The 23,191-nt window shown below is 34.2% G+C and overlaps 1 protein-coding gene across 1 annotated transcript in view; it reads left to right on the top strand.

Moving 5' to 3' along the window:
• The window catches only part of LOC111151585 (BRCA1 interacting protein C-terminal helicase 1), a 181,593-nt gene that overhangs the window by 86,636 nt on the left and 71,766 nt on the right, over positions 1-23,191 (top strand). The window contains 4 exon segments of the mRNA XM_022509662.1: positions 872-1,026; positions 3,558-3,723; positions 3,821-3,961; positions 6,614-6,775. Coding sequence (XP_022365370.1) covers positions 872-1,026; positions 3,558-3,723; positions 3,821-3,961; positions 6,614-6,775 — 624 coding nt within the window.

Raw genomic sequence — 23,191 nt, 5'->3', positions numbered from 1 at the left:
CTTCTATGCCCAGCATAGGACTCGAACTCACAACCTTGAGATCAAAAGTTGCATGATATACCAAGTGAGCCAGCCAGGCATGCCTAGTTCATTACTTTTGAAGGGCACTAAATAATATACTGATTGCCTAAAGAAGTAATGAAGCTCCTAAATGTATTACTTACTGTTAAAGTGTCTTTGACTTTGAAGAGAATTTGGGAATATATGGCAATCTATCTATCATCTATCTATCTATATATCTATCTATTATTTTTAACAAGTGATAATCAATTTATTAAAAAGGTTGATTTAAGGGGCACCTGGGTGGCTCAGTGGGTTAAAGCCTCTGCCTTCAGCTCAGGTCATGATCCCAGGGTCCTGGGATCGAGCCCCATATTGGGCTCTCTGCTCAGCAGGGAGCCTGCTTCCTCCTCTCTCTCTCTCTGCCTGCCTCTCTGCCTACTTGTGATCTCTGTCAAATAAATAAATAAAATCTTTAAAAAAAAAGGTTGATTTAAGCATAAACACTAAAAAAAGTAAATTAAAAGTAAATGTTATATAAGAAAGCCCATATAATTATGGGTTAGCCATAATATATAATCACAATTTTGTTAAAAATAAATATTGACTTAATAAAAAGTTATGATATAACTATATTGATGAGAATGCATAAGTAAAATGTATGTTTGGTGGTATGAGAGACTTAAAGAGGTACTTTTGTATAGGGTGCCAATTGAGGGAATATGTGGGAACTTAAAACATACTGTTTTGTGTATTAACAATGTTTGCCTAAAATTTCAATGTATACTTCATTTGAGTTTTATGGTTTTTAGAAGTTTGTTTTCCTCTTCCCATTTCCTGCAATGTACTTAATAATGGTAATTTCTTATAGGGACATTTTTCTGCTGTTCTTCAAAAAGAAGAAAAAGTCTTACCAATTCATGGTAAAGAGGAGGCAAGAGTAGTACCGATTATTAGTGCATCAACTCAAATAATGCTCAAAGGACTTTTTATGGTGTTTGACTATCTTTTTAGGCAAAATAGCAGGTTAGTAACTATATATGACTTGTATTTTCCCTTCTAAAAATAGTAGTTTTATTGGGTGCCAGCATGTGTTTAGGTTGTGTGAGTATCTAGGTTCATTGTAAAGAAGTGGTATAAATATTTTTCTTATTTGTTGGTACAGACTTTGGTCAATTGAAATTAGTTTTTATAAATGAAAATGAGTATTGAAATAAAAAAGTAGGTATATTTTAAATACATTTTTAAGTTAATGCAGTATTACATTTATAATTGTGCATGACTGAACTTAAATATTTAGGTTTTAAGGATAGTCAGAAAGTCTCTTATTGTGTAAAGCCTCTATTTAGTGAAACGTGAAAAATGAGAAACAGTTAACTCCCCTCACTCAATCCTTCACTGAATTATAGTACTATCTGGTTCCAATTTTTTATGGTAAAATATACATAACATAAAATTTACTATTGTGACCATTTTAAGTGTACATTTTAGCAGCATTAGGTGTCTTCACATGGTTGTGCAACCATCACCACTATCCGCTCCCAGAACTTTATCAGGAACTCTATACCCATGAAATAATGTTTCCCATTTCCCTCTTCCCACAACCTCTGGTAACCTCTCTTCTTTTCTCTCCATGGATGCGCCCCTTTTAGGTATCTCCTACAAAGTGGAATCATATAATTGTTCTTTTGCATCTGGCTTATTTAACTTAGTATAATGTTTTTAAGGTTCATCCACGTTGTAATATATATCAGAATATATCAGAATGCCGTTCCTTCTTATGGCTGAATATTGTCAGATTCCATTGTATGTACATACCATAGTTTGTTTATCCCTTGTTATGTTGATGGGCATTTGGATTATTTTACCTTTTGTCTATTGTGAATAATGGTACAGTGAATATTGATGTACAAGTATGTTTGAGCCCCTGCTTTCAATTTTTCCAGGTAAATACCTAGCAGTGGAATTTCAGGATCATATGCTAATTCTGTGTTTAACTTTTTGAGGAATCAACAGACTATTTTCTATAGCAACTGGACATTTTAGATTCCCATACTATGCACAGCATTTCTAGTTGCTTGACATACTTGCCAAATATACTTCTTGTTTCTGGCTTTTGGAATAATAGACATCCTAATAGGTATAAAGTAGTATCTGCTTATAGTTTTGATTTATTCTACCCTCCACTAATGGCTAATGTTATTGAGCATCTTTTCATGTTCTTATTGTCCATTTACATGTCTTCACTGGAGTAATGTCTATTCATGTACTATGCCATTTTTGAATTGGGTTTTTTGTTGTTGTTGAGTAGTAAAAGTTACCTGTATATTCTACATATTAATCCATATCAGATATATGTTTTACACATATATTCCATTCTGTGGGTTGTGTTCTCACTCTCTGATAGTGTCCTTAGATGCACAAAAGTTTTTTTTAATTTTGAGGAAGTCCAGTTTATTTTTTCTTTTGTTGCTTGTGCTTTTGGTATATATGGCCAAATCTGGTATCATTAAGATTCTCCCCTATGTTTTCTTCTTCTTCTTCTTTTTTTTTTTTTTTTTAAGATTTTATTTATTTATTTGACAGAGAGAGTGAGAGAGCACAAGCAGGGGAGCAGCAGAGGGAGAGAGAGAAGCAGACTCCCCGCTGATAAGGGGCTCAATCCCAGGACCCTGGGATCATGAACTGAGAAGAAGGCAGATGCTTAATTGACTGAGCCACCCAGGCACACCGCCCCCCCATGTTTTCTTCTAAATGTTTTATAGTTTTTAGCTCCCAGTACTTTTATAAAATTCTCTCCAAGGATTGTAGGGTCCCTGACTTGAACTTTGAGATCTGATGTCTCTTTTTTTTTTTTTTTTTTTGAGATCTGATGTCTCTTAACAGTCACTATTATTGTGAAGGCATGGTAGAGAATACCGTATTTTAATCTGTTTAAGCTGAAGTGTGCATAGCCTTTTATTGAAAGAAATTTTAAGTTGGATGGGATCACAGAGATCAATACCTTCATTAAAAGTTAATGAAGACTGAAACCCATATTATAAAGGAACTTAAAATTTATAACTAGTTTCCTAAACTTTTAAAACTTTGAGTAAAAATTCTTTCAATTTTCTCATGTAATGAAAAAGTAATAAAAAGTATAATCCACTGTTTAGTTTCTTTAAGGATAACTGTTATCTATTTCGTGAGTGATAATGTAACACAGAGTGCAAAGAGCTCTAGACTAGGATTTCGGAGACCTGGATTTTAATTCCGGTTTTCCTTTGATTTATGTATTGTTTGAACATGGAGATGGTAAATACTAAGGGATGAATGTTTAGATAATATCTAACCTCTAAGAGGAAGTTGATTGTAAGTTTTAATGGCTCATTTTCTATCAGAATTACTGAATTTAATTAGAGGTGGGGGTTGTTGGTGGGGAAGATGTTATCTTTGAGTGGGAAAATACCAGGACTCTCAATTTGGTTTTAATTCAGTCAATTTTTATTTTTATGTAGCTGGGACGTTATGTGTTTCATAAAGTTTTGCCATCTAATTACCATTTTATTTTCATCCAGATTTGCAGATGATTATAAAGTTGCTATTCAACAGACTTTTTCTTGGATAAATCAGATTGATACTTCAGATAAAAATGGATTCTTTGCTCTGGCAAAAAATAAGAAACGTTCAAGACAGAAAACTGCAGTTCATGTGCTAAACTTTTGGTGCTTAAATCCAGCTGTGGTAAGCCTATCATGTTGTAAATGAAAATTCTGTCATTTTGCTCAATGTTTTACTCTTGTAAAGATGATTTTATGTATCTAATATTGTTTCTTTTTAGGCCTTTTCAGATATTAATGGCAAAGTTTGGACAATTGTTTTGACATCTGGGACATTATCACCAATGAAATCCTTTTCATCGGAACTTGGTGTTACATTTACTATCCAGCTGGAGGCTAATCATGTCATTAATAACTCACAGGTTAGTATGTTTTTTGAAGCCTCTCGGTCTTTTTGCTGCAATATAATTTTAAATAAAGAAAATCAGAAGGTACCTGAAATACTAACATAACCTGATAGGAAATTCAACATTTTAGCTTTAGAACAGAAGAAAAATCTGTCAGCTGTTTGATAATGCCAACAGAAGGAAATATTGATAAATAGCTTTCCTTCAGTTCAGTGAGTAAAAATAGACACTTTTGATGGAAAGATTATATTGCAGTTTCTTCATTTAAGTATGTTTTAGGTTTTTAAAAATGAGAATTAAAAACAAAACAAAAATTTAATGTGTTTGCCATAGTTCCTATTGCATAATTATTTGTTCATGTGTTTCTCTTTTCCAACAGACAGTGGTATATCCTTATTCTTCTTTTTATGTCCCCAGTCCTCCAGTGCACCTAGATTAATACCGAACAATAGTGTTCGCATATATATGTACATATATATAGCAAGTATTCAGCATATGTTTGAATATCTGAAATGAATTAAAAGTACTCTCATGAGTCCTATAACTTAAGATTTTAATGTTTTATAACAATACCACGTAAATGTTATTTAATTTTCTAGGAACATTTGAATTGTTATTTGTCAATCTACCTTCTGCTTCTTCTTATGAAGTAATTTTATGATGCTACATACTTAGCACCTGCGCACCTAACACATTTCTAGTTCTTTATAAAGCTGTTGTTTTTTTTTCTTTTTAAAAATTTTATTTATTTATTGGAGAGAAAAAGAGCATGAGTGGGGGAAGGGGGAGAGCACAGAGCCTGATGCTGGGCTTGATTCCAGGACCCTGAGGTCATGACTTGAGCTGAAGTCAGATGATCAACTGACTGAGCCACCTAGATGCCCCATTAAGCTGTTGTTTTCAACCAAGGTGTATGTGTAGGGACATTTTTAGTTTTCACAATTACTTGGGAGGAACTTGTAATATTTAGTAGGTTGGGACCTTGAATGTTAAGCTCCTATATAACCAAGAATTGTGCTTTCTATAGTGCCAGACTGCTCCTTTTTAGAGACATTGCTACAAACAATAGTGAAGAAAAAATATATGTTCCACATTTTTTTTTCCACATCCTCAACAACATTTATTTCTTATCTTTTTATTTGCCATTCGGATAGGTGCAAGATATATCTCATTGCACATTTTTTTTTTCCTTTTGAAGGCGTGTGTGTGTGTGTGTGTGTGTACACACTTTTAAGTTCCACATTTTTTTTTAAGATTTTATTAATTTATTTGACAGACAGAGATCACAAGTAGGCAGAGAGGCAGGCAGAGAGAGAGGAAGGGAAGCAGACTCCCTGCTGAGCAGAGAGCCTGATGCGGGTGCTTGATCCCAGGACCCTGAGATCATGACCTGAGCTGAAGGCAGAGGCTTTAACCCACTGAGCCACCCAGGTGCCCCAAGTTCCACATTCTTAAAAGATTTTTTTTTTAAGTTCCAGTTAACATGCAGTGTAATATTAGTTTCAGGTGTACAATTTAGTGATTCAGCTCTTACATAGAATACCCAGTGCTCATCATAACAAGTGCTCTCTATGTTCTGTAGTTTTAAGTTGCCTTTTTTAGAAGTCCAAATAAATATGGGAAGTCATTAATAAAAATGAAGATATATTTTCTCATAAGACTATTGTTATAGACTTTATGTTCCCAATCTAGTACATAAAAGCCCATTTAATCTGTTATGTCAAGGGGTCATAATAGGAAAAATGCTAATTATTCAGTTGAATTCTAATATTTCCCCCAACTTAAAAAATTTGTATTTTATTGTGAAGTGTGTTGTTATCTTTTTAATATCTGTGAGTTCTGCTGTCATGTTCTCCTTATTCCCTACGTGATATTGTCAATTTGTATTTTCTGGTTTTACTTTTTTTTTTAAATCAGTGTCAGTTTGAGTTTATTACTTTTGTTAATCTTTTTAAAGAATAAACTCTTGGCTTTTTTGAGTTTTTCTATTTTATTTTATTTTTAAAGTTTTTATTTATTCACTTGACAGATCATCATTTGAAAATATAGGACTATTACATTTTTCAACAATCTGAAGCCTTTATTTTCTTTAGATTACTAATAAGTTTTTTTTTTCTCTTAGTCAAATTAAGTATACAAAAGCTAGGTCTATATGAATGTAGAGCAATTGCAAATAACTAAAATTTGGTGGGTCTGATATTTTAAGACTATAGATCTTTGAGCATCAATGAGTTTGTAAATTTGTTAAGTATATTAATATTGAATGTACTTAGCTCTTGTCATAGTTGAGTCTTAGAGGCTTACCTACAGCAGACTGTACATCTTGTAAGAGTTTGGAATCATTTCTGATTTACTCATTTCATTTGTTCACATCCCACAAAATTTTGTTACATGCTTAGTTTTGTAAAGCTATTGAGGAAGTGGATAAGTAAAAGTTTTTGCTTTTATTGTAAGTGGTAAGTGGTCTGCTTAAAGTAAAATTTCTTTAAATTATATATATATACATATATAATTAATGGTAATTGAAAAACAGCAACAATTTTAAAATAAATTTCCGCTAAACTTGTTGCTTGATTTTCTTTTGACATACATAAAATTAAGGCTCTCAACTAAATGCTAATTTATGTAGTTTAGGCATGACTCTAATATGACATATTTATATTCTAGGTTTGGGTGGGCACCATTGGGTCAGGCCCCAAGGGTCGGAATCTCTGTGCTACCTTCCAGCACACAGAAACATTTGAGTTCCAGGATGAAGTGGGAGAACTTTTGTTATCTGTGTGTCATACTGTGCGCCAAGGAATTTTGTGTTTCTTGCCATCTTACAAGGTAAAGCAACATTTATTTTTTCTTTTGCCTTTAAAAAAATCACACGGGATTACCATGATAAGCTTTCAGAGTTCAGAAGCAACAGAAGAATTAGTTTTCTAAGCATCATATATAATTTTACTTATTTATTAAAATATTGCTTGCTCAATCACTGTTTTACTTGAAATTCTAAGAGATTAAAAGTCTTCAAGCAAGGTTAGTTATATAAGGACTGTTTATGTGTACATTATTTTTATTTTAGGGACAGCTTGATTTTTTCATAGCTTAAGGAAAGCATTCTTCACTTTCATAAATTATACTTTTTTTTTTTAAGATTTTATTTGTTTATTTGACAGAGAGAGATCACAAATAGGCAGAGAGGCAGGCAGAGAGAGAGGAAGGGAAGCAGGCTCCCCAGTGAGCAGAGAGCCCGATACAGGGCTTGATCTCAGGACCCTGGGATCACGACCCGAGCTGAAGGCTTTAACCCGCTGAGCCATGCAGGCGCCCCATAAATTATACTTTTGAATGTTTCATTCATCTGAATCTAAAGTCAGACTTCCTTTGTTATTCATGTTTTTTACTTCATGTATTTGGCTAGATATTTTTCTAGCTTTTAAAGTCATTCTGATTTTTAATAATATTTTCTTGTGTAAAATTTAGTTCTATAGTATATTTTAGTCCTAATATTCAGCATTAAAACCACATATAATTCCTGAGAGTAAAAGACTTTATCAAATGACCCTTAAAGATGGTGATATTAGGAGTATGGCCTTAGGGAGGTGCTTAAGTCATGAGGTCAGAATTCTTATGAATAGGATTAATGTTTATAAAAGAGGATCTGAGGGGCGCCTGGGTGGCTCAGTGGGTTAAGCCGCTGCCTTCGGCTCAGGTCATGATCTCAGAGTCCTGGGATCGAGCCCCGCATCGGGCTCTCTGCTCTCTAGGGGAGCCTGCTTCCTCCTCTCTCTCTGCCTGCTTGTGATCTCTCTGTCAAACAAATAAATAAAATCTTTAAAAAAAAAAAAATAAATAAAAAAATAAAAGAGGATCTGAGAGAAACCTTGCCCCTTCCACCATGTGAGGACATAGAGAAAAGGTGCCAGCTATTAACCAGGAAGTGGGCCCTCACCAAATGTGACCACGCTAGTGCCTTGATCTTGGATTTTCCAGCCTCTAGGACTGTACATGATGAATTTCTTATGTTTAAAAGCTATCCACCTTGAGGTATTTTGTTATAGCAGCCCGAAGGAGACTAAGACACATACTTTGTTAAACAGAGACAATAAATTAGTCTTCCTGTAGATAAATTGAAGGAATTGCTTTCAGAAGAAATTGAATCAAATAGGTTTTTTTTTTTTTTCAAGAACATCCAAAAATAAAGTGAACATAAACATCTTCAAAATTCTTAATAGAAAGCAATGTTTATCCCAGAGTCTGAACATTTATTACACCAAACAGCTATGTTAAGGAAAACTAAAAAGCTTGGAACTAGAGAAGAGTAAAATCTCGGTAACAATCCCAGAAAGTGAGCCAGAAATGCCCAGTTGAGTAAATGAAAGATTTCATATTCTAGGCTTCAAAGGCATTGTAAGAATGATTCTTTATATGCTAGGAAGTAGTTTGGTATCTTTTGTTTGTTTGTTTGTTTCTGTTTTTTGTGTATATAGAGGAAAACCAAATCTAATATAAAGTTATTAAAATTGACAATAATTGCCATTGAAAAAGTTACAGTGAAAAAAGAGACTGTTGAGTAATGAACCATATCTTTTGGTATCTTTTAGTATTTTCTCAAATAATAAAATTTTCATTAGCCAATTTCAGTAGTTTAAAAATATATTCTAATTCTTAATATATTTAGGTGAAATATATCACTTGGTAGGAGAAAAGTAACTACTCTAAATATAAAAGTAATGTTACCTCCTAAATTTAATTTTTGGAATAGATTTAGCACAGTATTAATTTTATAGTTTCTGAAATTGATGATTATTGGGTGACTACAGAGCCTAACATTTAAGTATACTTTTTAGCAGGTTTATCAATTGGCTTAACAAATGGATTATTTTTCTTCTCCTACCTTTTCAACAAAAAACAATGGGAAGATACAGAAAATAAGCTTTCAAAAATATTTTGTTTTGGTTTTAGTTTGTTTCTTTTATTAATAGTGGGAATGATAGTTCTATGGGGGTTTTGCTTATTTATTTTCTAATTTATTGTCCTTGTACCATATTTATCTTTTTTATTGATTTGTATGAATTTTAATAGATCACATGGATATTAATTCTCTATAAAACATATAAAAAATTCTCCAGTTTTTCATTTTTGAATTATTATAATTTCTTTATTTAAGCTTTAAAAGTTTAATTTGTTGCCCAAGTAATTCTTATACATAATTAAGTAATAAAAAATGATTATGATGAAAAACAGCAGTCCCCTTCCTCACTTCTCACTTTTCAGTGCTATACCTCAGAGGCTTCTCAAATCTTTGACCTATTCCTCTAATATTTATTGTTATTTCTTTTTTAAAAATTGTGGTGAAACATGCATAACATACAACATATCATTTTAACCATTCTGTGAGTATACAGTTTAGTGCTGTTAAATATATTCGCTATTTATGCAACCATAAACACTGTCCGTTTCTACAACTTTTGCATCATCCCAAATAGGAATTCTCTAACTATGAAACAGTAGCTCCCTAGATCCCCTCCCTGCAGTCCCTTATAATCTCTATTCTACTTTCTGTCTGTAAGAATTTTTCTGTCATAGGTACCTCATGTAAATGGAATTATACAATATTTGTCCTTTTGTAACTGACTTATTTCTCTTTAATATAATGTTTTCAAGGTTCGTCCATGTTATAGCATGTATCAGAGTTTTATTTTTTATGGATGAATAATATTCCACTGTATGTACCACATTTTGTTTATCCATTCATTTCTCAATGATGACTTGGGTTGTTTCCACCTTTTGGCTAATGTGAATGATGCTGCTATGAACATCAGTGTACAGATACCTGTTTGTGCCCTTGGCTTTCAGTTCTTTGGGATATATACCTAGAAATGGTATTGCTGTATCATATGGTAATTCTGTATAACTTTTTGAGGATCCAACATGCTGTTTTCCACAGCAACTGTAAGATTTTAGATTTAGAAAACAGCACTGCATAAAGATTTCCATTTTTCCACATCCTTGCCAACATTTGTCTTTTTCTGTTTTTTTGGTTCATAGCCATACTAATGGGTATGAAGTGGTATTTCCTTGTGGTTTTGATTTGCATCTCCCTAATGATTAGTGATGTTTGTTGTGCTTATTATCCATTTGTGTATCTTCTTTGGAGAAATGTCCATTCAAGTACTTTCCTCATATTTGAATCAGGTTTTTGTTGTTTCTGTTGTTGAGTTTTAGGGGTTCTTTATATGTTCTATATATTAATCCCTTATCAGAGATATGCTTTATAAATATTATCTTCATTCTTTGTCTTTTCACTCTGTTGGTAGTGTTCTTTGATGAATAAAAGTTTTAAATTGTGAAATTTTGATCAAGTTTAATTGTCTGTTTTTTCTTTTGTTATCTCAGCTTTTGGTGTCATAACCAAGAAATTATTGCTAAATCCAATATCATGAAGATTTCCCCCTATGTTTTCTCTAAGTGCTCAATAGTTTAGCTATTACGTTTAGATCTTTTAACCATTTTGAGATAATTTTTTAAAAGATTTTATTTATTTATGTATTTATTTTAGAGAGTGAGAGAACACAGGGAGGAGTAGATGCAGAGGGACAAGCAGACTCTGCGCTGAGTGTAGAGCCAGACATAGGGCTTGATCCCGCCATCCTGAGATCGCCAACTGAACTGAAACCAAGAGCTGGATGCTCAATTAACTGAGCCACCCAGGCACCACAAGATAATTTTTATATATAGTGTGAGGTACGCGTCCACTTTTTTTTTTTTTTTTTTTTTTTTTTTGCGTGTGGATACCCAGTTTTCCCAGCATCATTTGTTGAAAAGATTCTCTTTTCTCCATTGAAGTGTCTTGGTACCCTTGTTGAGAACCCATTAACCACATATGCAAGGACTTAAGTGTGGACTTCCTATTCTCTTTCCTTGGTCTATAAATCTATCCTTATGCCATTACTGTTTCAAATACTTCAACTTTGCAGTAAGTTTTAAAATCAGGAAGTGTAGATCCTCTAATATTGTTCTTTTTCAAGATTGTTTTGGCTATTTGGAGTTCCTCAGGATTCCTAGTGCATTTTAGGATGGATATTTTTTCTTTTTCTGCAAAAGAATGCTGTTGGGATTTTGGTAGGGATTGCATTGAATCTATATTTTGTTTTGGTGGTATTACTAATAATATTATTAATTCTTCCAATCCATAGACATGGGATGTCTTTCCATTTATTTATGTCTTCTTTAATTGTTTTCAGCAATGTTTAGTAGTTTCAGGGTACAACTCTTTAACCTTGGTTAAATTTATTTCTGAGTATATTTGTTTATGCTGTTGCAAATGGATTGTTTCCTTTACTTCCTTTACCAGTTGTTCATTGCTGCTGTATGGAAAGAGAACTGATTTTTCTGCATTGATTTTTGTGTCCTGAAACTTGCCTGAATTTATTTGCTTTATATGCTTTATATTTGGTGGGTTTGGGGGTGGGAAATCTTTCGCTTTCTATTTATAAGATCATGTCTTCTGAGATCATTTTAGTTCTTCCTTTACAATTTGGATATCTTTTACAATTTGGATATCTTTTATTTCCTTTTTCTTTCCTGATTATTCTGGCTAGATCTTAAACTACTATGTTGAATACAAGCTACTATGTTGAATAGAAGGGGTACAAACTGACATTCCTGACTTGTTCCATTGAGTGTGATGTTAGCTGTGGGTTTTTCATATATTGCTTTATAATGTTGAAGTAGAGGCTGCCCTGATGTCTTAGGCATGTGGTTCTCTCAACCACATGGCAGCTTCTTCAAAGCCAACAAGGGTGTCTCTTTTCAGAAGGCAATAATCTTTTAAGGATTTTACCTGATCAAGTCAGGTCCACCCAGGTTAATCTCCCTTTTGATTAACTCAAAACTAGTTGAGGTGGATTTTAGTCACATCTGCAAAGTCCTTCTACCTTTGCTACATAATATAACCTAATCATGAGGTGAAATCTTATTATTCACATTTATCTCACTCAGAGTGAAGGGGAGAAGTTTACACAGAATGTATACAGAGGGCAGAAATCTTGGAAGCTATCTTAGACTTCTTCCTACACAGGGGTAAATCATCAGGGTAAGAAAAGAGTTAAGAAGAACCATTAGGATCAGGATTTGCTTCTTTGGCATATGCAGAGAAGATTGAGTAAAGTGAAATGAGATTTGTGAAATCTCAGTCAGGTAGCAAAGGCATCATGACGGGCACATAATAAGTTCTCCATAGATGCTTGTTCAGTGAACACATAAATGGATAGATATTAATTCTCCTTGGTCCAAGTCTTCCTAATTGTGTCTAAAATCCGAGATATTTTAGAACTACAAGCTAACATCTCTGTGATTTGTACCATAGATCAATACATTCTAATCCTTGCATATTTATTTCTGTATTGAGAAGGAACTTTTAATATTCTTAATTAAATTTTTAAAAATACCAAAATTATTTACATTGAGAAACTTGCTTATATTACAGTTAAGAACTTTCTGGGAAATCTAGTAATGTTATTCACATTTATTTTTTTCTACTGGATCCACTGAGGATATAATTACTGAATGTGTACTTCATGCCAAGGACTGCAAAGCCCTGTTGAAGATTCAGAAATGAACAAGATCTCTCGTTCTTTTATCCCTTCCAGATGATTTCAGTTTTGGTAGTGGTATCAAATATCTTGTGTACAAATCTCTATGGTATTTGACAAAATCTATAATCATTAGGAAGATAAAAGTGATAAGGAGTTAAGAGCAGGAAGAAACCACATTTGATTGAATGAATCAGTGATGCTTTTCTAGAGGAGATGCTACTTCAGTGGGTGTTAAAAATGGTGGGTAGATTTGCACTGGTGGATATGGTAGTGGAGATCGTATTTTAGACTGAGGGCATCATATTAGCAAAGTCATAGAAAAAGGTTTTTTTAGTTTTATGTTTTTAATTTTTTTCTATAGAAAATATTTTTATAATCATGAGTTCAGGTTACCTGTGTGAAAGAACTTTAGCTTAACGACTAAAGAACTAAAGAACTCAGTTTAATGACTGAGCCACCAGGCACCCCTGTCTTTCTCATTTTTAAGCTATATTGCATTTAATCTGAAGGAGAAACTGAATTATTCCGTTTAAACTATTTTTTTTCTTATTTAGATGCTTGAAGTTTCTATAGATTATGGATTTGCCTTATTTTTTTTAAATTTTTTTTTTAAAGAAGATTTTATTTATTTATTTGACAGAGATCACAAGTAGGCAGAGAGAGAGAATGAGAGAGGAGGAGGAGGAAGCAGGTTCTCCGCTGAGCAGAGAGCCCAACATGGGACTCGTTCCCAGGACCCCGAGATCATGACCTGAGCTGAAGGCAGAGGCTTAACCACTGAGCTACCCAGGCGACCCTGGATTTGTAAATAAGTAAATAAGTAAATTTGTAAATAAGTAAAATTACTTATTTTAAGTAATCAACCGAGCCTTTTTAAGGAACATTTCTTCCACAATGTTAAGTAGAAAGAATCTTCATGGTGTTGAGGCCTTTGGGGTTATAAGAGGTTAGGTGTAATTCTTAAGAATTTTTTGTTTTGTAGTGCCTGGGTGGCTCAGTTGGTTAAGTGTCTGCCTTTGGCTCAGGTCATAATCTTAGTGTCCTGGGACTGAGTCCTACTTCCAGCTCCCTGCTCAGTGGGGAGTCTGGTTCTCCCTGTCTTCTGCTCATTTTCTCTCTCTCTCTCTCTCTCTCTCTCAAAAATAAATAAAATCTTTACTAAAAAGACAATTCTTTTTTTTTTTTTTTAAGATTTTATTTATTTATTTGACAGACAGAGATCACAAGCAGGCAGAGAGGCAGGCAGAGAGAGAGGAGGAAGCAGGCTCCCTGCTGAGCAGAGAGCCCGATGCGGGGCTCGATCCCAGGACTCTGAGATCATGACCTGAGCCGAAGGCAGTGGCTTAACCCACTGAGCCACCCAGGCGCCCCAAGACAATTCTCTTTTTAATTAAACAATATTCATTCATTTGTTCATTCCTTCATCGATTTTTTTTTTTATTTAACAAACATTTATTGGGCACATACTATATTCTGAGTAGACAACTCAAATTACTTCGCCAAGGTCATATGTTTAATTAATGAAAGCACGTGCCTTAGGACTCTTGATTTTCTGGCCCAGTTCTATCTTCATAATAGCTAGCATTCTAGAGTTTGATATATGAAATATAGTTGATCTGATATTATTAATTTGGCCTGTTTTTATTTAGAATATTATACAGGTTTATATGAACACCTATATATATATGTATATCAGTATTTATATTTGCTTTTCACATTTAGCTTTGTTTGTGAGGTAAACTATTATCCTTGGAAGGTAGACATAAGAGCTACTATGAAGGGGTATGCTGAAAAGTGGCTTCTAATGAGTTAGGGATCAAATGTTCTGAAAAAAAGGAGATCATTTGGAAAGTAGCTACTTAAATAACCAGCTTTTTGCTTTATTTGTGTGTGTGTATGTGTGTGTGTCTGTGTGTCTGTATACGCATGCATATAGTCATTCATGCCATTTGTCTATAAGTAATATGTGTGCATTTGTGTCATATTTGGCTTCAAAGGACCTTTATAAAAATATATTGATTATAATTTTTTAAGTGAAAAATCTAGGGAGAATAAGAGCAGGGAAGTTAAGTTTAATTAGAGTCAAGGATGGCCGGATAGATTTCTAGCTCGAAGAGGCAAGGGTCAAACAGTAAATCTAGAAGCTGCATTCAAACTGCTTGTGTATCCCCCACTCTCTAACCTTGATTCTAAACTATACTTTCCATGGCTGAGAGCATAGATATAGAAAGCACTTTGGTGAAATGACAGGCAAATTGGTTAAGTTTAACTCATGATTAATTTACTATACAATATCCATATTAAAGCAATTTATTTGAATTTAATATGAGACAGAAACACTTGGAGGCCCCAGGCATTTGTCTTGGTTACAATCTTTAATATCCACCTATAGTTAATCTTCGTAATATTAACCAATGGATTTTTCTTTTTGGCTGATGGTTTCAGATTGGCAGCTTTTCAATTTAGATGATTTGGGTGTTGACAGGTAGGAATCGCCTTGATGCAATGGTAGCCTCCAAATATTGCCTATTAGGCAGGCTCTCCCAATGGTAATGGGACAGAGAAGCTCACAGCCCACATTAAAATGCTTAAATCACATAGTTTATTAAATAAATTTAAAACCACAAGAAGAAGCAAGGGGATAGAGTTGAGGGTTAGTTAATACATTTAGGACAGAGTACAAATGGGGCACCTGGGTGGCTCAGATTGTTAAACATCTGCCTTTGGCTTAGGTCATGATCCCAGGGTCTTGGAATCAAGTCCTGCATCAGACTCTCTGCTCAGTGCAGAGTCTGCTTCTCCCTCTGCCTCTGATGAATAAATAAATAAAATCTTTAAAAAAAAAAAAAAGGTGAGAGTACAAGTGTTTGGAAGGACTACATTACCTAAATCCTGGGTTATACAGTGTTTGTATGTCTTGTCTTTATCTCTCTGCTATTTCAGTTTTCCTTACAGATGGCATGGTTACAAAGACTAAAAATGAGGTTTGAGTAAGGTGCCGCAATAATGGAAAGTGCTCAAAGCTAATGCTCATGTTTATTTTATTAGGGAAAAGTAGGGGTGAGTGCACTTGGCTATCGTTGTAGTCACCAATCAGCTTGCTTGGCAGCCATGTATACATTTACTTTTCTTGGGCAGAAGATATGTGGGGCCAGGATGGGTGTCAAGAATAGATGGCTGAATTAAGCATTCTTGAATATTGCGTGTTTCATATGCCTCAGATATATTTAATATATTTTGAATATTTAGTGTCTACTTGATCCATCCTTCCCTTTCCATCTGTGTTCCTATGCATATGCTATGCTTATTTGTTTAACATGTTTTATGGGTTTCCAGCTTCTATCTAGGGCTTGAACATCTTGTGAATTTCGCCCATCCATTTGGTTTCTTGCCTTTTGTATTAGAATTGAATATTCTCAAGTAATACAACAAATGCAAACTATAGATGTGACTTTTTTCAGTCTCTTGACTTCAATTTTAAGGTGCCAGATACCCAATGGTTACTACATTTTAAAACTCTTGAAAGACATGGCAGTTTCTACAGGACATGGTGAATGAATGGTTAGAATTCATACCAGTTCATTGGTATTTGCTTTGGAACAAAGAACTATTTCTGAATTTTTTGAGGTAAAATTTGCCTCACTTGCCCGGGTTAGATTAACATTATCTTAAAGATGGTATAACTAGAAAGTCATGGTATCATGACAGATTTTGATGTGAAAAATATCAAGGAAAAGATTGAACAGATAGAGCAGCTCAATGTAGCAAAGTCTGTAGGTCATGTAATCTTTTTTTTTTCTTTTTAATAGATTTTATTTTTTTAAAGTAGTTCACACAGCAAAACTGAGTGGAGAGTGCAGAGAGCTCCTGTTTCCACACTTGCATAGCCTCCAATGTTATTAACATCCCTCAGCAGAGTGGTACATTTATCATACTTGATGAATTTATATTGACACATCATTATCATGCAAAGTTCATAGTGTATGTTAGTGTGTTCTTGGTATTATACATTTTATGAGTTTTTATAAATATATATTATGTATCTACTATTATAATATGCATAGTAGTTTCGTTGCCTTAAAAATCCTCTGTGTTCCACCTGTTCATTCCTCCCTCCCCCAATCCTTAGCAACCACTGATCTCTTTGTCTTCATACTTTTGCCTTTTCCAGACTGTTCTGTAGTTGGATTCATATAATATGTAGCCCATTTCACTTATTAATATGCATATAAGTTTCCTCTTTCTTAGCATGCCTTGCTACCTCATTTCATTTTGGCATTTAATACTATTTATTGTCTGGATGTACCAGTTTATTTATCCATTTACCTATTGAAGGACATCTTGGTTGCTTCCATGTTTTTGGCAATTGTGAAGAAAGCTGATGTAAACATCAGTATGCAGGTATTTGTATGGACATAAATTTTCAATTCATTTGCATAAATACCAAGGAGTACAATTGCTAGATTATATTTACTTTTGTAAGAAATGACCAGATTATCTTTCAAAGTGGCTGTACCATTTCTTGTTCACACCATACCCTTGTCTGCATTTGGTGTTGTCAGTGTTTTGGATTTTGGCCATTCTTTTTTTTTTTTTGGCCATTCTTACAGGAGTGTAGTGGTATCTTGTTTTGATTTGCAGTTCCCTGGTGTCCTAAGATGTGAGTGTCTTTTCATAAGCTTATTGGCCATTTGTATTTTTTCTTTGGTGAAATGACTGTTCCAGTCTTTGACCCATTTTTTATTTTTTTATTTTATTTTATTTTTTTTTAAAGATTTTATTTATTTATTTGACAGAGAGAGATCACAAGTAGACAGAGAGGCAGGCAGAGAGAGGGAGGGAAGCAGGCTCCCTGCCAAGCAGAGAGCCCGATGCGGGGCTCGATCCCAGGACCCTGAGATCATGACCTGAGCCGAAGGCAGCGGTCCAACCCACTGAGCCACCCAGGCGTCCCTGACCCATTTTTTAATTGGGTTATTTTCATATTGTTGAATTTTAGTAGTTCTTTGTGTGTTTTGGATGATAGTCCTTTATCAGTTGTGTCTTTTGCAAATATTTTCTTCCAGTTTGTGGCTGTCTTCACTTCATTTATTAAATGTTAAAATATTTCCACTATCAGTCTTAGTTTGATCCTCTCTCTAAACTCAGTTATCATTAAGTGGTCTTTCTCCCTCCAGTATTTCATTCATCAGTTTTTCTCCAAACTGCTCATGTTACTCTCTTCTTTAACCCTCAGTATACCAGCAAAAGTAGTTACAGCTTTTTAATTTATTATTATTATTATTATTACTTTTAGTTTAAAACATTTTAGTTTAAAATAAATAAAATATTTTAGTTTAAAAATTTTTAGTTTAAAATATTATTACTACTTTTGGTTTTAGTGGGAGCTTTAGTACAGCTATATTTAAGACAATTCACGGTATGTACTTGTGTCCGTTATAGTTTATATATAGTGTGAACAAGGTCATCTTCATATATTTATCTGGTTTTTTCTTCTGCAGATTATACACAAGGGAAGGAGGCTTCTTTGTTTTTTTTTAAGAATTTTTTTTTTTTTAAGATTTTATTTATTTATTTGACAGAGAGAGATCACAAGTAGATGGAGAGGCAGGCAGAGAGAGAGAGAGGGAAGCAGGATCTCTGCCGAGCAGAGAACCCGATGTGGGACTCGATCCCAGGACCCTGAGATCATGACCTGAGCCGAAGGCAGCGGCTTAACCCACTGAGCCACCTAGGCGCCCAAGGCTTCTTAGTTTTATAGCTGCTTTTCTGGATGTGCTCTCCTTTGATGTTTCATATATACATATAAGTCATTGTAGGAATAATTTATAGAAGAATAAAGGAATAGTTAAAAATTATTAGGGACTTTAACAAGAGTATAGACATAACAAAATCTCTTTGTTTCAAATAAATTTTGGTGTACAAATACAATGTCATATGTCTTTTCAGAACAATGAGATGGGAAGGGACGGTCAGTGTTCTCACAAAATATTGTATGATGAAGTCCTTCCTGCTGAGTAATTAACTTGTTGAGAATACCATGATTCGTTCTTGTCCTCAGATATATGTTGACCACTCATTAATTCTTGAATTTGAGAACTTTTATCTAGGATATTATTATCTGAAGAGTCATAGAGATTTAACTTACACCATCCAACTTCATCATTGTCACTAGAGTTGGAGTGCTGCTCTCTGTCTCTTCATTCATCTTCTACTCATCTAGTAATTATGAAACATCTTTCTTTGTTAATTTCCTTCTTTTTGCCATTTTGGGCAGAAAATGAAAATTTTTTGGTTCTCAACACTGTTCAATAAAAGCTAAAAACAGACTATGAATATGGTCCTCAATTTTCTTTTATACCTTCTGAAAAGATGATATAATACTTCGAGCAACACAATAAGAAAAAAGAATGACAGTTTATTTATTATTACATCATCCTACATAATACCATCATTAATCTATTTTCTTATTCTAGTTTTTTTTAACATTACTAGGAATAATTGATGAGTAATAATGGGTAGTGATGGGTAATTTGCAGGATAATGAAATAGCTGAATGTTTCAAGATGTAGGAAAAATAATATCAGTAAGATCCCATAATATATCTTAGTATTATAAAAGAGTTCAGTTAACCTGTACAGTAATCGCAAGATACAATGTTGTTGTTTTAAGTAAATTTTCTTTTGGTAGTCCTCTGAGAAAAAATAGTGATAAAATTATTTGAAATTTATTATCTTACAAATACTTAGAAATGTTGAGAAATGAAAAATGAGCCCATTGGACCATAATAGTATACCAGGGGTTAAAAACCTTTAGTAATTCCCTGTTTTCTGAAAGATAAAGCCCCAAATCCTTTGCATTACCTAGAAGCCTTGGCTGTTTTTCAGCCTTACTCCTCCACTCCCCCATTCTGTGTATACCTTTTTTTTGGTTACATTTTATTATTACATGCATTTTCATACCTACATATATGTAGTAGGCAGAATTCTAAAATAGTCCCCTAAGTTTCCTGGCTCTTAATGGGCACACTTCTTCTCCCATTTATTCAATGAAATACTCATCTAGGTACTACTACCTAGGCTGTGAAATCAGTAGACCTTAAGATAGGGAGAGTTATATAGATGGCCTTATCTAATCACACAGGCCTTCAGAAAACAGTTTTCTGCAGCTGGTTGCAGACGAGGAAGTCAGACACGATCTAGCCTGAAAGCAGGTATTCATGTTGTAAACTGATTGGTGGGAGGAGTGGAGCATGTGGCAAGGTATTACAGGTGGCCTCTAGTTGCTGAGAGACATCCTTGCGCAGAAGTAGCAAGAAAATGGGAGCAGTAGTCTTACAGCCAGTAGGAAATGAATTCTGCCAACAACCAGTGACCTTGGAAGAAAACCCAAGTTTCAGATGAGAACTTCAGCCCTGGCGGACACCTTAATTTTAACCTCATGAGACCCTAGCAAGAATCTGATTGTACTGTACTTGGACAACTTCTCCTCCTCTTCCTTCTTCTTTTTCTTCCTCTTCCTCTTCTTCTTTTAAGATTTTCTTTATTTATTTGATAGAGAAAGAGCACACAAACAGAGGGAGAGGGAGAAGCAGACTCCCCACTGAGCAGGGAACCCGATGCAGGGATCAATCCCTGGACCCTGGGATTGACCTGAGACGAAGGCAGGCGCTCAATCAACTTAGCCACCCAGATGCCCCGCTAGACTTCTGATCTACAGAAACTGAGATTAAAAAATGATGGTGTTTTTATGCTACAACATGAAGACATTTTGGAAGACATTTTGCCAAGTAAAATAAGGCAGACAAAAAAGACAAATACTGTATGATTTCCTTTACATGAGGTACCTAGAGTAGTCAAATTTATAGAGACAGAAAGTAGAAGAGTAATTGCCAGGGAGTGGGGGAGGAAGGGGAAGTGGGAAATGAGGAGTTGTTTAAGGGGTATAGTTTCAGTTTTGCAAGGTAAGTAGAATTTTGGAGATTGGTTATACAATAATGTGAATGTACTTAACACTACTGAACTATACACTTAAAAATGGTTAAGATGGTAAATTTTATGTTGTATATGTTTTACTGCAATTTAAAGCATTATTTTAAAAAGTGGGTATTGTTTTAGGTCACTAAGTTTGTGAGTAGTTTGTTATGCAGCAGTCATGTTCATAGTTTTGTGCCTGCTTGAAATCCACTTTCTGACTTTTTTATTATCCAGAGACCTTATGCTCTATAGCCACCTCAGAGTTTTACTCTATTAAGCCATCCTTAACCCTCAGGCAAAGTTAGTCACTCTTTCCTTTGCTTAGCCACATATACCTATAATAGCACTTACACATTATATTTTAAGAATGGCATGGGGGGGGTGGTTCTCCACTAGATTTTGAGGTAGTGTTTTTTTTCCCAGAGCATTTCATCTTCAGGTTTTACAGCAACAGGTTTACAGCAGATTCAGGTTGGCAGTACCTGGAAGCACTTAGTAGCGGTTGCTGCTTTTTCTTTCTTTCTTCTTTTAAAGATTCTATTTATTTATTTGTCAGAGACAGAGAGAGAACACAAGCACAGGGAGAGGCAAGCAGGGGGGAAGCAGGCTTCCTGCTGAACAAGGAGCCTGACGCAGGACTTGATCCCAGGACTCTGGGATCTATCGCAACCCTAGCAGAAGACAGACGCTTAACCCACTGAGCCACCCAGGTGTCCTGTAGTGGTTGCTTCTTACTCATTTTTTCCTCTCAGCCTAGGTTCTGCCAAGATTCTAATAGTTCAAGTGTGCTGACCACATTATAGTCTACTTTAATTATTAGCCTTTTAACAGAGGGATAGAAAACAAATCGTGTTGCTCCCCCTTTCCCTCCTCTGTGCCCCCCCACCCCCACCATCTTTTTTGCCTGCAATTAATCTTGTTGTCAGGTAAGGAGTGAAACATACAGATAAATAGATTTCTTCATTCTGATTTCAGCCAACACTTACTAAGCCAATACTTCTTGACTCTAAAGCTGCAAAACTGGTCAAATAAATATATTGGTTATTTCAGACACTGATGAATCAACCATGTAGATTCAGTGAAAAGAAATTCAGAATTCATGTTTTAGAGAGTTTGTGACTTGTTCCATAAATAAATAAATACTGTTTTCAAGAGATTTCAACAAAGTAGATTGTTGTGGGGAAATGTAGGAGTTATTTCTGAAATTCCATTTTATATGCAATTTTTTATGTTGTAAATATTATTACATATTTTTATCAGAATGTATCAATAAATGACCCTGTAAATAAACATATCAGTATCAGTAGTGCAGCTTTAACATTTTCAGAGTCCTCACTCTTAACAAATTTATGAAAGGGAATACTCCTTGTCATAGAGGACTGTAGGACCTTTCATTTCCATTTAGATAACCAACAACTACAAGTAATCTTATTTACTTTCACTTAGGACAGTATTTCTCCATATTCTTCCTAGTGCATTACTCATTGCATCTGTATTGATTGAAAGTTTGATTCTGAAATCCAAGCCAGTCTCTTGAGGTGAAGGATGCTGAGTCAGATATCACCAAGTATCTAGCATTTCAAAAGATATTTATATTTTTGGTTTTCTCATATTTTACATTTGAATATAGCAAGAATTAAGGATATGCCTGTTTTTACTATAATTTTCAAAAGTTGTAAAAATCACTACTACTTTATTTTCTTTTTTATTACTATTTAAAAGGAACTGTAATTTATTCCTAACATGTGCTACCTATAGGTAGGTACATATCAAGTGACTAAAAGAAAATAAACATTTCTTTAATATCAGTACTTCATGAAGTGAATAGTGAAGAATCATCTTCAGATGGAAAAAATATGACAGGTTTTACCTATGAAATAAATTATGTGAAAAAGATTACAAAAGATGGTAGTCTGTTTAGGCAAGCCTATTAAAAGCATTAAGACTTGAGTACTGGCTATTAAAGTGAGTAAATGGCAATATTATAAAGTTAAACACATGCCAAAAAACATTTTCCAGAGGACCGGGATTGTAACAATACCATTAATGAGGGCAAGGAGGTCTTAATGCAATTTGCACTTTCTAAAGTTTCAAAAAGAGGCTTTGAGTTCGAGCATTATTAATGTACTGAACATCTGGAACTGTGTAAAAGCTATAGACATTGAGCAAATGCAGAATTTCCCCACTAGGTTGCATTCTAACTTATTGCCTCCCTAGTGAGATATGGTTGTAAGAAGTCTGAAAAAATAAAATAACGATATCCAGATAAAGCATAAACATTCCAAAGTGTCTTTTCATTTTTGAGATCTGACTAAAAAGAAGTATCTGATCTTACCAAATCCAAATGATTTAAACTTCAATTAATAGATTAAATCATCTATATATTACTGTATATGAGCTAGTTTCTCTGTATGTGGATAGTGTATGCTCTCTATGAGCTAAGTAAACTATTTTATCACAGTTTTACCTCACATTTTTCATGTACCTAAATCTTAAAACTTGAGAGATGGCTCTCTGTTAATGTACTTTCCTCTAAGTTTTTTGCTTTTTAGGTGCCTAGTTGGGATACTTAAGAGAATTTAAAAAACAACTGACTTATGTGTGTCTTTAGTTATCTGCATGATTTCTTCGACGGGGGCGGGGAGCAGTAATTAAGATGTATAAATGTGTAATTTGAGTGT

The sequence above is a fragment of the Enhydra lutris genome, unplaced genomic scaffold, assembly GCF_002288905.1.
Source record: "Enhydra lutris kenyoni isolate GAN:26980312 unplaced genomic scaffold, ASM228890v2 scaffoldscaffold26, whole genome shotgun sequence".
NCBI classification, from domain to species: domain Eukaryota; kingdom Metazoa; phylum Chordata; class Mammalia; order Carnivora; family Mustelidae; genus Enhydra; species Enhydra lutris.
This window is presented reverse-complemented; position numbering and strand designations above follow the sequence as displayed.